This window comes from Nerophis lumbriciformis, linkage group LG07 (genome assembly GCF_033978685.3).
Source record: "Nerophis lumbriciformis linkage group LG07, RoL_Nlum_v2.1, whole genome shotgun sequence".
Taxonomy (NCBI): domain Eukaryota; kingdom Metazoa; phylum Chordata; class Actinopteri; order Syngnathiformes; family Syngnathidae; genus Nerophis; species Nerophis lumbriciformis.
In genome coordinates, this window is record NC_084554.2 from 3,237,739 (window position 1) to 3,254,177 (window position 16,439).

A 16,439-nucleotide genomic window follows, 5' to 3' on the forward strand; every position below is an offset into this window, starting at 1 on the left:
GAATCTGCCGGAGTGTGTGAGCAATTCAGGGACAAAGGACCTCGGTAGCACGGCAAGCAATGGCGGCAGTTTGTTCCCGCAGACATGGTCAAGCTACGGAGTTTGCCGACAATGTATTTCTTGTAAAGTGTATACAAAGGAGTACGGAAGCTGGACAAATAACATGCCAAAAACCAACCACTTTCATGTGGTATTGGACAGAAAGGAGGACTTTTTTTCTCCTCCATTCGAAAATGCGGACGTTTTTAGCACCACTGTCTGATTAATGCAAGTCATCAGAATCAGGTAATACACCAACTTATATTCTTGTCTTCATGAAAGAAAGGAATCTATATGTGTTAAACATGCTTGTATTATCTTTAAACACCTTTAACTTATTAACAATATTAACTATATGTATTAAACATGTTTGCATTATCTTTAAACACCTTTAACTTATTAATAATATTAACTATATGTATTAAACATGTTTGCATTATCTTTAAACACCTTTAACTTGTTAACAATATTAACTATATGTATTAAACATGCTTGTATTATCTTTAACCACCTTTAACTTGTTAACAATATTAACTATATGTGTTAAACATGCTTGTATTATCTTTAAACACCTTTAACTTATTAATAATATTAACTATATGTATTAAACATGTTTGCATTATCTTTAAACACCTTTAACTTAACAATATTAACTATATATGTTAAACATGCTTGTATTATCATTAATCACCTTTAACTTGTTAACAATATTAACTATATGTGTTAAACATGCTTGTATTATCTTTAAACACCTTTAACTTGTTAACAATATTAACTATATGTATTAAACATGTTTGCATTATCTTTAAACACCTTTAACTTAACAATATTAACTATATGTGTTAAACATGCTTTTATTATCATTAATCACCTTTAACTTGTTAACAATATTAACTATATGTATTAAACATACTTGTATTATCATTAAACACCTTTAATTTATTAACAATATTAACTATATGTATTAAACATTCTTGTATTATCATTAAACACCTTTAATTTATTAACAATATTAACTATGTGTTAAACATGATTGCATTATCATTAAACACCTTTAATTTATTAACAATATTAACTATATGTGTTAAACATGCTTGCATTATCATTAAACACCTTTAACTTGTTAACAAAAACATATATTTCATAAATAAGTAAATATAAATGATATATATGAATGAGGTAGATCCCCACGACTTGATCAATTGAAAAGTAGCTCGCCTGCAGAAAAAGTGTGAGCACCCCTGCACTAAATAATTGAATTGGAACACACACAGAGCTATTTCTATTTTTGGGCAGAATTATTATAGTGTTCCCAATGTTAAAAGGATAAAGCCATTGTTTACAAAATTGGTAAATAAATAACCAAAAAAATGTATATTTGGTTGTTTTCTTACTGTACCGAAAATGAACCGAACCGTGACCTCTAAACCGAGGTACGTATTGAACCGAAATGTTTGTGTACCGTTACACCTTTAGGTTTAACACAATTAAATCTGAGGTGTAGCTTTATCGCCCTCTACTGGCTACTACATGTATTTAACTAGTGTTGATCGGCAGAGTTAAACAACACCAATACAAAAGTAATCAATTTCAATACATTCGTACTTCGTTATCCAGTCGCTGTTAAATGTCTGATTTTTGCGATTTATTTTGATTGTTTTCATGCCATCTTCTTCTACTAACCCACTGCTGATTTATTGTGACACACATGCTTTGCTGTTGCCCCCCTGTGGGTGGCGGGAGTACTGCACCCTGTTTTGAATGGTTTCATCAAGACTATTTGGGCGATGTTCAGCGGGCCAAATTAAAAGCTTTGGCAGGCTGGATGTCTTATGGCAGGGGAGCTCACACTTTTTCTGCAGGCGAGCTACTTTTCAATTGATCAAGTCGTGGGGATCTACCTCATTCATATATATAATTTATATTTACTTATTTATGAAATATATGTTTTTGTTAACAAATTAAAGGTGTTTAATGATAATACAAGCATGTTTAACACATATAGTTAATATTGTTAATAAATTAAAGGTGTTTAATGAAAATACAAGTTTGTTTAATACATATAGTTATTATTGTTAACAAGTTAAAGGTGATTAATGATAATACAAGCATGTTTAACACATATAGTTAATATTGTTAATAAGTTAAAGGTGTTTAAAGATAATGCAAACATGTTTAACACATATAGTTAATATTGTTAACAAGTTAAAGATGTTTAGTGATAATGCAAGCATGTTTAACACATATAGTTAATATTGTTAATAAATTAAAGGTGTTTAATGATAATACAAGAATGTTTAACACATAGTTAATATTGTTAACAAGTTAAAGGTGTTTAAAGATAATACAAGCATGTTCAACACTTATAGTTAATACCCCGCCTTCCGCCCGATTGTAGCTGAGATAGGCTCCAGCGCCCCCCGCGACCCCAAAGGGAATAAGCGGTAGAAAATGGATGGATGGAAGTTAAAGGTGTTTAAAGATAATACAAGCATGTTTAACACATATAGTTAATATTGTTAATAAGTTAAAGGTGTTTAAAGATAATACAAGCATGTTTAACCCATATAGTTAATATTGTTAATAAGTTAAAGGTGTTTAAAGATAATACAAGCATGTTTAACACATATAGATTCCTTTCTTTCATGAAGACAAGAATATAAGTTGGTGTATTACCTGATTGTGATGACTTGCATTGATTGGAATCAGACAGTAGTGATGATAACGTCCGCATTTTCGAATGGAGGAGAAAAAAAGTCCTCCTTTCTGTCCAATACCACATGAAAGTGGTTGGTTTTTGGCATCTTATTTGTCCAGCTTCCGTACTCCTTTGTATACACTTTACAAGAAATACATTGTCGGCAAACTCCGTAGCTTGCTAGCTTGTGCACGCCAGCTTTCTGAGACTCTTATTTTGGTAGCGCAGGCAGGATGAAGACGCGCTTTTATTGTGCAACTGTGCAGTCGGTCTTTGGAGTTTTGACGACAGGTACGGCGCCAGAGTCTGTTGAAATAAAGTGTTTCTCGCCTTCCAGTCGGTCATTTTAATGAGCTGGCAGCAGCCAGCGTCATCTCAGAAGACCCTCGGGTGCCGTGAATGTCAATCAAGTGACGAAAGTGACGTCATAGTGAAGATTTATGATCGCTCATTTTTAGGACTATTTTTTTAATGCCTGGCTGGTGATCGACTGACACACCCTCCGAGATCGACCGGTAGATCGCGATCGACGTAATGAGCACCCCTGTCTTATGGCAACCTTGAATCCGACTCGACACTAACTAAAATAACGGTGCAGTAAAGAGCAACTTGCTATAAGCAAGCGGAATTGTCTCTGGCCATCTCTGGGGAAACTCAACACTGTCAAAACATCAAATGTGTTCATTTAAAAGGACTTGAGGTCTACCAAAGCTGAGAATAAAAGTAGTTAACAGATTTAGTCACACATATAAAGTGTAAAGGAAGGTAGAAATCATCAGTAAACAAAGAGTTGACATTGTAAAAGCGTGTCCAGCCCAGACTGCACCCACCTGGACCAGGGTCATCTGTGAGCCCAGAGCCAGCAGAATCTTCTCCGTCTTGGTGGGGTAAGGGTTGTCTCGGTGCTTGTACAGCCACTGCTTGAGGGGCCGCGCCATGTCCTGCAGGGCCTGACGCTTGTGTCGGACTTTGCTGCCGCCCGGACGACCCCTGGCGGGCACAGGTAAGTCACGGTCAGCCACACAACTCACCAAACCCAACATTTGACAATAGATTATAGAAATGAAAATGTTTTATTGCAAGTAAATAAAGTAAAGCGTACTCCATCCATCCATCCATTTTCCTCCACTTATCCGAGGTGGGGTCGAGGGGGCAGCAGCCTAAGCAGGGAAGCCCCGACTTCCCTCTCCCCAGCCACTTCATCCAGCTCCTCCCAGGGGATCCCGAAGCGTTCCCAGGCCAACCGGGAGACATAGTCTTCCCAACATGTCCTGGGTCTTCCCCTTGGCCTCCTACCGGTCGGACGTGCCCTAAACACCTCCCTAGGGAGGCGTTCGGGTGGCATCCTGACCAGATGCCCGAACCACCTCATCTGGTTCCTCTCCATGTGGAGGAGTAGCGGCTTTACTTTGAGCTCCTCCCGGATGACAGAGCTTCTCACCCTATCTCTAAGGGAGAGACCCGCCACCCGGCGGAGGAAACTCATTTTGGCCGCTTGTACCCGTGATCTTGTCCTTTCGGTCATAACCCAAAGCTTATGACCATAGGTGAGGATGGGAACGTAGATCGACCGGTAAATTGAGAGCTTTGCCTTCCGGCTCAGCTCCTTCTTCACCACAACGGATCTATACAGCGTCCACATTACTGAAGACGCCGCACCGATCCGCCTGTCGATCTCACCATCCATTCTTCCCTCACTCGTGAACAAGACTGAGGTACTTGAACTCCTCCACTTGGGGCAAGATCTCCTCCCCAACTTGGAGATGGCACTCCACCCTTTCCCAGGCGAGAACCATGGACTCGGACTTGGAGGTGCTGATTCTCATCCCAGTCGCAAACCGATCCAGTGAGAGCTGAAGATCCTGGCCAGATGAAGCCATCAGGACCACATCATCTGCAACAAGCAGAGACCTAATCCTGCAGCCACCAAACCAGATCCCCTCTGCGCCTAGAAATTTTGTCCATAAAAGTTATGAACAGAATCGGTGACAAAGGGCAGCCTTGGCGGAGTCCAACCCTCACTGGAAACGTGTCCGAATTACTGCCGGCAATGCGGACCAAGCTCTGACACTGATCATACAGGGAGCGGACCGCCACTACTGTATCTTATTAAATGTTTATTTTTGCTAGTATTGTAAATTAGATGATGTATTACATTTGTGGTATTGAATGCTACAAAATAAAGTGACAAGTGCACAATAACTAAAGAAAAGCAAAAACTCTTAACTACTATCGGCTGCTATATAAATCACTTGGGTTTAAATCAGGGGTGTCCAGACTACGGCCTGCGGTCCAAATGCGCCCTGCCGAGTTCAACAATTTGATCCAGTGGTCTGATTTCTGCTAGTTTGTCACCATATGGTGGCCAAAAACCAGTAACTCTGCCATTAGTTATACTCACAAGTGAGCTAAGTACAGCATTTACTCATACGGCCCGAACCAAACCACCTTCCGTAGTCACGGTGCAGAAAAAAATAAATAAACCGGTTCAAAAGTTCAACACACACAACAGAACCTGCCAAAAACAGTTACTCTGCCATTAGTTATACTCACAAGTGAGCTAAGTACAGCATTTACTCGTATGGCCCGAACCAAACAACCTTCCTTAGTCACGGTGCAGATAAAATAAATAAACCGAGTTCAACAATTTGATCCAGTGGTCTGATTGCTGCTAGTTTGTCACCATCTGGTGGCCAAAAACCAGTAACTCTACCATTAGTTATACTCACAAGTGAGCTACGTACAGCATTTACTCATATGGCCCGAACCAAACAATCTTCCCTAGTCATGGTACAGAAAAAAATAAATAAACCAGTTCAAAAGTTCAACACACACACAACAGAACCTGCCAAAAACAGTTACTCTGCCATTAGTTATACTCACAAGTGAGCTAAGTACAGCATTTACTCGTATGGCCCGACCCAAACAACCTTCCCTAGTCACAGTGCAGAAAAAATAAATAAACCGAGTTCAACAATTTGATCCAGTAGTCTGATTGCTGCTAGTTTGTCACCATCTGGTGGCCAAAAAACAGTAACTCTGCCATTAGTTATGCTCACAAGTGAGTTAAGTACAGCATTTACTCATATGGCCCGAACCAAACAACCTTCCCTAGTCACGGTGCAGGGGGAAAAAAAATAATCGGGTTCAAAAGTTCAACACACACAACAGAACCTGCCAAAAACAGTTACTCTGCCATTAGTTATACTCACAAGTGAGCTAAGTACAGCATTTACTCTTATGGCCCGAACCAAACAACCTTCCTTAGTCACGGTGCAGATAAAATAAATAAACCGAGTTCAACAATTTGATCCAGTGGTCTGATTGCTGCTAGTTTGACACCATCTGGTGGACAAAAAACAGTAATTCTGCCATTAGTTATACTCACAAGTGAGCTAAGTACAGCATTTACTCATACGGCCCGAACCAAACAACCTTCCCTCGTCACGGTGCAGGGGAAAAAAAAATCCGGTTCAAAAGTTCAACACACACAACAGAACCTGCCAAAAACAGTTACTCTGCCATTAGTTATACTCACAAGTGAGCTAAGTACAGCATTTACTCGTATGGCCCGAACCAAACAACCTTCCCTAGTCACGGAGCAGAAAAAATAAATAAACCGAGTTCAACAATTTGATCCAGTGGTCCGATTGCTGCTAGTTTGTCACCATCTGGTGGCCAAAAAACAGCAACTCTGCCATTAGTTATACTCACAAGTGAGCTAAGTACAGCATTTACTCATACGGCCCGAACCAAACCACCTTCCCTAGTCACGGTGCAGAAAAAATAAATAAACCCGTTCAAAAGTTCAACACACACAACAGAACCTGCCAAAAACAGTTACTCTGCCATTAGTTATACTCACAAGTGAGCTAAGTACAGCATTTACTCATATGGCCCAAACCAAACAACCTTCCCCAGTCACGGTGCAGAAAAAATAAATAAACCGAGTTCAACAATTTGATCCAGTGGTCTGATTGCTGCTAGTTTGTCACCATCTGGTGGCCAAAAACCAGTAACTCTACCATTAGTTATACTCACAAGTGAGCTACGTACAGCATTTACTCATATGGCCCGAACCAAACAATCTTCCCTAGTCATGGTACAGAAAAAAAAAATAAACCGGTTCAAAAGTTCAACACACACACAACAGAACCTGCCAAAAACAGTTACTCTGCCATTAGTTATACTCACAAGTGAGCTAAGTACAGCATTTACTCGTATGGCCCGACCCAAACAACCTTCCCTAGTCACAGTGCAGAAAAAATAAATAAACCGAGTTCAACAATTTGATCCAGTAGTCTGATTGCTGCTAGTTTGTCACCATCTGGTGGCCAAAAAACAGTAACTCTGCCATTAGTTATGCTCACAAGTGAGTTAAGTACAGCATTTACTCATATGGCCCGAACCAAACAACCTTCCCAAGTCACGGTGCAGGGGAAAAAAATTAACCGGTTCAAAAGTTCAACACACACAACAAAACCTGCCAAAAACAGTTACTCTGCCATTAGTTATACTCACAAGTGAGCTAAGTACAGCATTTACTCATATGGCCCAAACCAAACAACCTTCCCTAGTCACAGTGCAGAAAAAATAAATAAACAGAGTTCAACAATTTGATCCAGTGGTCTGATTGCTGCTAGTTTGTCACCATCTGGTGGCCAAAAACCAGTAACTCTGCCATTAGTTATACTCACAAGTGAGCTAAGTACAGCATTTACTCATACGGCCCGAACCAAACCACCTTCCCTAGTCACGGTGCAGAAAAAAATAAATAAACCGGTTCAAAAGTTCAACACACACAACAGAACCTGCCAAAAACAGTTACTCTGCCATTAGTTATACTCACAAGTGAGCTAAGTACAGCATTTACTCATATGGCCCAAACCAAACAACCTTCCCTAGTCACGGTGCAGAAAAAATAAATAAACCGAGTTCAACAATTTGATCCAGTGGTCTGATTGCTGCTAGTTTGTCACCATCTGGTGGCCAAAAACCAGTAACTCTGCCATTAGTTATACTCACAAGTGAGCTAAGTGCAGCATTTACTCATATGGCCCGAACCAAACAACCTTCCCTAGTCACAGTGCAGAAAAAATAAATAAACAGAGTTCAACAATTTGATCCAGTGGTCTGATTGCTGCTAGTTTGTCACCATCTGGTGGCCAAAAACCAGTAACTCTGCCATTAGTTATACTCACAAGTGAGTTAAGTACAGCATTTACTCATATGGCTTGAACCAAACAACCTTCCCTAGTCACGGTGCAGGGAAAAAAAAAATTCCGGTTCAAAAGTTCAACACACACAACAGAACCTGCCAAAAACAGTTACTCTGCCATTAGTTATACTCACAAGTGAGCTAAGTACAGCATTTACTCATATGGCCCAAACCAAACAACCTTCCCTAGTCACGGTGCAGAAAAAATAAATAAACCGAGTTCAACAATTTGATCCAGTGGTCTGATTGCTGCTAGTTTGTCACCATCTGGTGGCCAAAAACCAGTAACTCTGCCATTAGTTATACTCACAAGTGAGCTAAGTGCAGCATTTACTCATATGGCCCGAACCAAACAATCTTCCCTAGTCACGGTACAGAAGAAAATAAATAAACCGGTTCAAAAGTTCAACACACACAACAGAACCTGCCAAAAACAGTTACTCTGCCATTAGTTATACTCACAAGTGAGCTAATAACAGCATTTACTCGTATGGCCCGAACCAAACAACCTTCCCTAGTCACGGTGCAGAAAAAATAAATAAACCGAGTTCAACAATTTGATCCAGTGGTCTGATTGCTGCTAGTTTGTCACCATCTGGTGGCCAAAAAACAGTAACTCTGCCATTAGTTTTGCTCACAAGTGAGCTAAGTACAGCATTTACTCATATGGCCTGAACCAAACCACCTTCCCTAGTCACGGTGCAGAAAAAAATAAATAAACCCGTTCAAAAGTTCAACACACACAACAGAACCTGCCAAAAACAGTTACTCTGCCATTAGTTATACTCACAAGTGAGCTAAGTACAGCATTTACTCATATGGCCCGAACCAAACCACCTTCCCTAGTCACGGTGCAGAAAAAAAAAATAAACCCGTTCAAAAGTTCAACACACACAACAGAACATTCCAAAAACGGTTACTCTGACATTAGTTATACTCACATGTGAGCTAAGTACAGCATTTACTCATATGGCCCGAACCAAACAACCTTCCCTAGTCACGGTGCAGAAAAAATAAATAAACCGAGTTCAACAACTTGATCCAGTGGTCTGATTGCTGCTAGTTTGTCACCATCTGGTGGCCAAAAACAGTAACTCTGCCATTAGTTATACTCACAAGTGAGTTAAGTACAGCATTTACTCATATGGCTTGAACCAAACAACCTTCCCTAGTCACGGTGCAGGGGGGAAAAAAATTCCGGTTCAAAAGTTCAACACACACAACAGAACCTGCCAAAAACAGTTGCTCTGCCATTAGTTATACTCACAAGTGAGCTAATAACAGCATTTACTCGTATGGCCCAAACCAAACAACCTTCCCTAGTCACAGTGCAGAAAAAATAAATAAACCGAGTTCAACAATTTGATCCAGTGGTCTGATTGCTGCTAGTTTGTCACCATCTGGTGGCCAAAAAACAGTAACTCTGCCATTAGTTATACTCACAAGTGAGCTAAGTACAGCATTTACTCATACGGCCCGAACCAAACCACCTTCCCTAGTCACGGTGCAGAAAAAAATAAATAAACCGTTTCAAAAGTTCAACACACACAACAGAACCTGCCAAAAACAGTTACTCTGTCATTAGTTATACTCACAAGTGAGCTAAGTACAGCATTTACTGATATGGCCCAAACCAAACAACCTTCCCTAGTCACGGTGCAGAAAAAATAAATAAACCGAGTTCAACAATTTGATCCAGTGGTCTGATTGCTGCTAGTTTGTCACCATCTGGTGGCCAAAAACCAGTAACTCTGCCATTAGTTATCCTCAAAAGTGAGTTAAGTACAGCATTTACTCATATGGCTCGAACCAAACAACCTTCCCTAGTCACGGTGCAGGGGGGAAAAAAATAATCGGGTTCAAAAGTTCAACACACACAACAGAACCTGCCAAAAACAGTTACTCTGCCATTAGTTATACTCACAAGTGAGCTAAGTACAGCATTTACTCTTATGACCCGAACCAAACAACCTTCCTTAGTCACGGTGCAGATAAAATAAATAAACCGAGTTCAACAATTTGATCCAGTGGTCTGATTGCTGCTAGTTTGTTACCATCTGGTGGCCAAAAACCAGTAACTCTGCCATTAGTTATACTCACAAGTGAGCTAAGTACAGCATTTACTCATACGGCCCGAACCAAACCACCTTCCCTAGTCACGGTGCAGAAATAAATAAATAAACCGGTTCAAAAGTTCAACACACACAACAGAACCTGCCAAAAACAGTTACTCTGCCATTAGTTATACTCACAAGTGAGCTAATAACAGCATTTACTCGTATGGCCCGAACCAAACAACCTTCCTTAGTCACGGTGCAGATAAAATAAATAAACCGAGTTCAACAATTTGATCCAGTGGTCTGATTGCTGCTAGTTTGTTACCATCTGGTGGCCAAAAACCAGTAACTCTGCCATTAGTTATACTCACAAGTGAGTTAAGTACAGCATTTACTCATATGGCTTGAACCAAACAACCTTCCCTAGTCACGGTGCAGGGAAAAAAAAAATTCCGGTTCAAAAGTTCAACACACACAACAGAACCTGCCAAAAACAGTTGCTCTGCCATTAGTTATACTCACAAGTGAGCTAATAACAGCATTTACTCGTATGGCCCAAACCAAACAACCTTCCCTCGTCACGGTGCAGAAAAAATAAATAAACCGAGTTCAACAATTTGATCCAGTGGTCTGATTGCTGCTAGTTTGTCACCATCTGGTGGCCAAAAACCAGTAACTCTGCCATTAGTTATACTCACAAGTGAGCTAAGTACAGCATTTACTCATATGGCCCGAATCAAACCACCTTCCCTAGTCACGGTGCAGAAAAAAATAAATAAACCCGTTCAAAAGTTCAACACACACAACAGAACCTGCCAAAAACAGTTACTCTGCCATTAGTTATACTCACAAGTGAGTTAAGTACAGCATTTACTCATATGGCCCAAACCAAACAACCTTCCCCAGTCACAGTGCAGAAAAAATAAATAAACCGAGTTCAACAATTTGATCCAGTGGTCTGATTGCTGCTAGTTTGTCACCATCTGGTGGCCAAAAAACAGTAACTCTGTCATTAGTTATGCTCACAAGTGAGTTAAGTACAGCATTTACTCATATGGCCCGAACCAAACAACCTTCCCTAGTCACGGTGCAGGGAAGAAGAAAAAAATACGGTTCAAAAGTTCAACACACACAACAGAACCTGCCAAAAACAGTTACTCTGCCATTAGTTATACTCACAAGTGAGCTAATAACAGCATTTACTCGTATGGCCCGAACCAAACAACATTCCCTAGTCACGGTGCAGAAAAAATAAATAAACCGAGTTCAACAATTTGATCCAGTGGTCTGATTGCTGCTAGTTTGTCACCATCTGGTGGCCAAAAAGCAGTAACTCTGCCACTAGTTATACTCAAAAGTGAGCTAAGTACAGCATTTACTCATATGGCCCGAACCAAACAACCTTCCCTAGTCACGGTGCAGGGGGGAAAAAAATAATCCGGTTCAAAAGTTCAACACACACAACAGAACCTGCCAAAAACAGTTACTCTGCCATTAGTTATACTCACAAGTGAGCTAAGTACAGCATTTACTGATATGGCCCAAACCAAACAACCTTCCCTAGTCACGGTGCAGAAAAAATAAATAAACCGAGTTCAACAATTTGATCCAGTGGTCTGATTGCTGCTAGTTTGTCACCATCTGGTGGCCAAAAAACAGTAACTCTGCCATTAGTTATACTCACAAGTGAGCTAAGTACAGCATTTACTCATATGGCCCAAACCAAACAACCTTCCCAAGTCACGGTGCAGAAAAAAATAAATAAACTGGTTCAAAAGTTCAACACACACAACAGAACCTGCCAAAAACAGTTACTCTGCCATTAGTTATACTCAGAAGTGAGCTAATAACAGCATTTACTCGTATGGCCCGAACCAAACAACCTTCCCTAGTCACGGTGCAGATAAAATAAATAAACCGAGTTCAACAATTTGATCCAGTGGTCTGATTGCTGCTAGTTTGGCACCATCTGGTGGCCAAAAACCAGTAACTCTGCCATTAGTTATCCTCAAAAGTGAGTTAAGTACAGCATTTACTCATATGGCTCGAACCAAACAACCTTCCCTAGTCACGGTGCAGGGGGAAAAAAAATAATCGGGTTCAAAAGTTCAACACACACAACAGAACCTGCCAAAAACAGTTACTCTGCCATTAGTTATACTCACAAGTGAGCTAAGTACAGCATTTACTCATATGGCCCAAACCAAACAACCTTCCCTAGTCACGGTGCAGAAAAAATAAATAAACCGAGTTCAACAATTTGATCCAGTGGTCTGATTGCTGCTAGTTTGACACCATCTGGTGGACAAAAAACAGTAACTCTGCCATTAGTTATGCTCACAAGTGAGCTAAGTACAGCATTTACTCATATGGCCCGAACCAAACCACCTTCCCTAGTCACGGTGCAGGGGAAAAAAAAAAATCCGGTTCAAAAGTTCAACACACACAACAGAACCTGCCAAAAACAGTTACTCTGCCATTAGTTATACTCACAGGTGAGCTAATAACAGCATTTACTCGTATGGCCCGAACCAAACAACCTTCCTTAGTCACGGTGCAGATAAAATAAATAAACCGAGTTCAACAATTTGATCCAGTGGTCTGATTGCTGCTAGTTTGTTACCATCTGGTGGCCAAAAAACAGTAACTCTGCCATTAGTTATCCTCAAAAGTGAGTTAAGTACAGCATTTACTCATATGGCCCGAACCAAACCACCTTCCCTAATCACGGTGCAGAAATAAATAAATAAACCGGTTCAAAAGTTCAACACACACAACAGAACCTGCCAAAAACAGTTACTCTGCCATTAGTTATACTCACAAGTGAGCTAAGTACAGCATTTACTCATATGGCCCGAACCAAACAACCTTCCCTAGTCACGGTGCAGGGAAGAAGAAAAAAATACGGTTCAAAAGTTCAACACACACAACAGAACCTGCCAAAAACAGTTACTCTGCCATTAGTTATACTCACAAGTGAGCTAATAACAGCATTTACTCGTATGGCCCGAACCAAACAACATTCCCTAGTCACGGTGCAGAAAAAATAAATAAACCGAGTTCAACAATTTGATCCAGTGGTCTGATTGCTGCTAGTTTGTCACCATCTGGTGGCCAAAAAGCAGTAACTCTGCCACTAGTTATACTCAAAAGTGAGCTAAGTACAGCATTTACTCATATGGCCCGAACCAAACAACCTTCCCTAGTCACGGTGCAGGGGGGAAAAAAATAATCCGGTTCAAAAGTTCAACACACACAACAGAACCTGCCAAAAACAGTTACTCTGCCATTAGTTATACTCACAAGTGAGCTAAGTACAGCATTTACTGATATGGCCCAAACCAAACAACCTTCCCTAGTCACGGTGCAGAAAAAATAAATAAACCGAGTTCAACAATTTGATCCAGTGGTCTGATTGCTGCTAGTTTGTCACCATCTGGTGGCCAAAAAACAGTAACTCTGCCATTAGTTATACTCACAAGTGAGCTAAGTACAGCATTTACTCATATGGCCCAAACCAAACAACCTTCCCAAGTCACGGTGCAGAAAAAAATAAATAAACTGGTTCAAAAGTTCAACACACACAACAGAACCTGCCAAAAACAGTTACTCTGCCATTAGTTATACTCAGAAGTGAGCTAATAACAGCATTTACTCGTATGGCCCGAACCAAACAACCTTCCCTAGTCACGGTGCAGATAAAATAAATAAACCGAGTTCAACAATTTGATCCAGTGGTCTGATTGCTGCTAGTTTGGCACCATCTGGTGGCCAAAAACCAGTAACTCTGCCATTAGTTATCCTCAAAAGTGAGTTAAGTACAGCATTTACTCATATGGCTCGAACCAAACAACCTTCCCTAGTCACGGTGCAGGGGGAAAAAAAATAATCGGGTTCAAAAGTTCAACACACACAACAGAACCTGCCAAAAACAGTTACTCTGCCATTAGTTATACTCACAAGTGAGCTAAGTACAGCATTTACTCATATGGCCCAAACCAAACAACCTTCCCTAGTCACGGTGCAGAAAAAATAAATAAACCGAGTTCAACAATTTGATCCAGTGGTCTGATTGCTGCTAGTTTGACACCATCTGGTGGACAAAAAACAGTAACTCTGCCATTAGTTATGCTCACAAGTGAGCTAAGTACAGCATTTACTCATATGGCCCGAACCAAACCACCTTCCCTAGTCACGGTGCAGGGGAAAAAAAAAAATCCGGTTCAAAAGTTCAACACACACAACAGAACCTGCCAAAAACAGTTACTCTGCCATTAGTTATACTCACAGGTGAGCTAATAACAGCATTTACTCGTATGGCCCGAACCAAACAACCTTCCTTAGTCACGGTGCAGATAAAATAAATAAACCGAGTTCAACAATTTGATCCAGTGGTCTGATTGCTGCTAGTTTGTTACCATCTGGTGGCCAAAAAACAGTAACTCTGCCATTAGTTATCCTCAAAAGTGAGTTAAGTACAGCATTTACTCATATGGCCCGAACCAAACCACCTTCCCTAATCACGGTGCAGAAATAAATAAATAAACCGGTTCAAAAGTTCAACACACACAACAGAACCTGCCAAAAACAGTTACTCTGCCATTAGTTATACTCACAAGTGAGCTAATAACAGCATTTACTCGTATGGCCCGAACCAAACAACCTTCCTTAGTCTGGACTCTCACTATTATGTTAGATCCACTATGGACTGGACTCACACTATTATGTTAGATCCACTATGGACTGGACTCACACTATTATGTTAGATCCACTATGGACTGGACTCTCACTATTATGTTAGATCCACTATGGACTGGACTCTCACTATTATGTTAGATCCACTATGGACTGGACTCTCACACTATTATGTTAGATCCACTATGGACTGGACTCTCACTATTATCTTAGATCCACTATGGACTGGACTCTCACTATTATGTTAGATCCACTATGGACTGGACTCTCACACTAATATGTTAGATCCACTATGGACTGGACTCTCACACTATTATGTTAGATCCACTATGGACTGGACTCTCACTATTATGTTAGATCCACTATGGACTGGACTCTCACACTATTAACTAGATCCACTATAGACTGGACTCTCACACTATTATGTTAGATCCACTATGGACTGGACTCTCACACTATTATGTTAGATCCACTATGTACTGGACACTCACACTATTATGTTAGATCCACTATGGACTGGACTCTCACACTATTATGTTAGATCCACTATGGACTAGACTCTCACTATTATGTTAGATCCACTATGGACTGGACTCTCACTATTATGTTAGATCCACTATGGACTGGACTCTCACTATTATGTTAAATCCACTATGGACTGGACTCTCACTATTATGTTAGATCCACTATGAACTGGACTCTCACACTATGATGTTAGATCCACTATGGACTGGACTCTCTCACTATTATGTTAGATCCACTATGGACTGGACTCTCAAACTATTATGTTAGATCCACTATGGGCTGGACTCTCACTATTATGTTAGATCCACTATGGACTGGACTCTCACACTATTATGTTAGATCCACTATGGACTGGACTCTCACTATTATGTTAGATCCACTATGGACTGGACTCTCACACTATTATGTTAGATCCACTATGGACTGGACTCTCACTATTATGTTAGATCCACTATGGACTGGACTCACACTATTATGTTAGATCCACTATGGACTGGACTCTCACACTATTATGTTAGATCCACTATGGACTGGACTCTCACACTATTATGTTAGATCCACTATGGACTGGACTCTCACTATTATGTTAGATCCACTATGGACTGGACTCCCACACTATTATGTTAGATCCACTATGGACTGGACTCTCACTATTATGTTAGATCCACTATGGACTGTTACTCTGGGACTCACACTATTATGTTAGATCCACTATGGACTGTTTCTCTGCGGCCCGGTAGGAAATGCGTCACGGGCCGGTACCGGTCCCCGGACTAGTGGTTGGGGACCACTCATCTAGAACACAAACTACAGCCTGCGAGCCAAAATCGGCCCCGCCAGCGTCTTCAAACCACGGGGGACGGCACAAGACCAATAAGCAATTCGGCCGGGTGTTGTCATATAATATACAACAGTCTGATAGCTGCTCTTTTGTCACCCTCTGGTGGCCAATGAAAGTAATACAATTAATTTGACATCAACATGAATACATGCACAGCATTTCTTTATATGACCCAATCCAAACAGTGCAGAGAAGAAACTCAACCAGCAGAAAAAGTCAACAAACACGGCCACACACAACACAACCTGCTCCCTGAACTTTGTGGGTATTAGAGAAAAAATGTGCAATCAGCAAAAAACTAAATCCAAACTACAAACATTCAAATCCATGACAAAAAAATGCTGTATCCGATTGATTCAAAAAAAA

The 16,439-nt window shown here is 40.5% G+C and overlaps 1 protein-coding gene across 2 annotated transcripts in view; it reads right to left on the bottom strand.

The window, feature by feature from the left end:
• Positions 1-16,439, bottom strand: part of mkxa (mohawk homeobox a) — an 89,913-nt gene that overhangs the window by 58,974 nt on the left and 14,500 nt on the right. For both annotated transcript variants that reach the window (XM_072913443.1, XM_061965927.1), the window contains exon 2: positions 3,568-3,727. In XM_072913443.1, the coding sequence (XP_072769544.1) occupies positions 3,568-3,727 (160 nt within the window). The remainder of the gene's footprint in view (positions 1-3,567; positions 3,728-16,439) is intronic.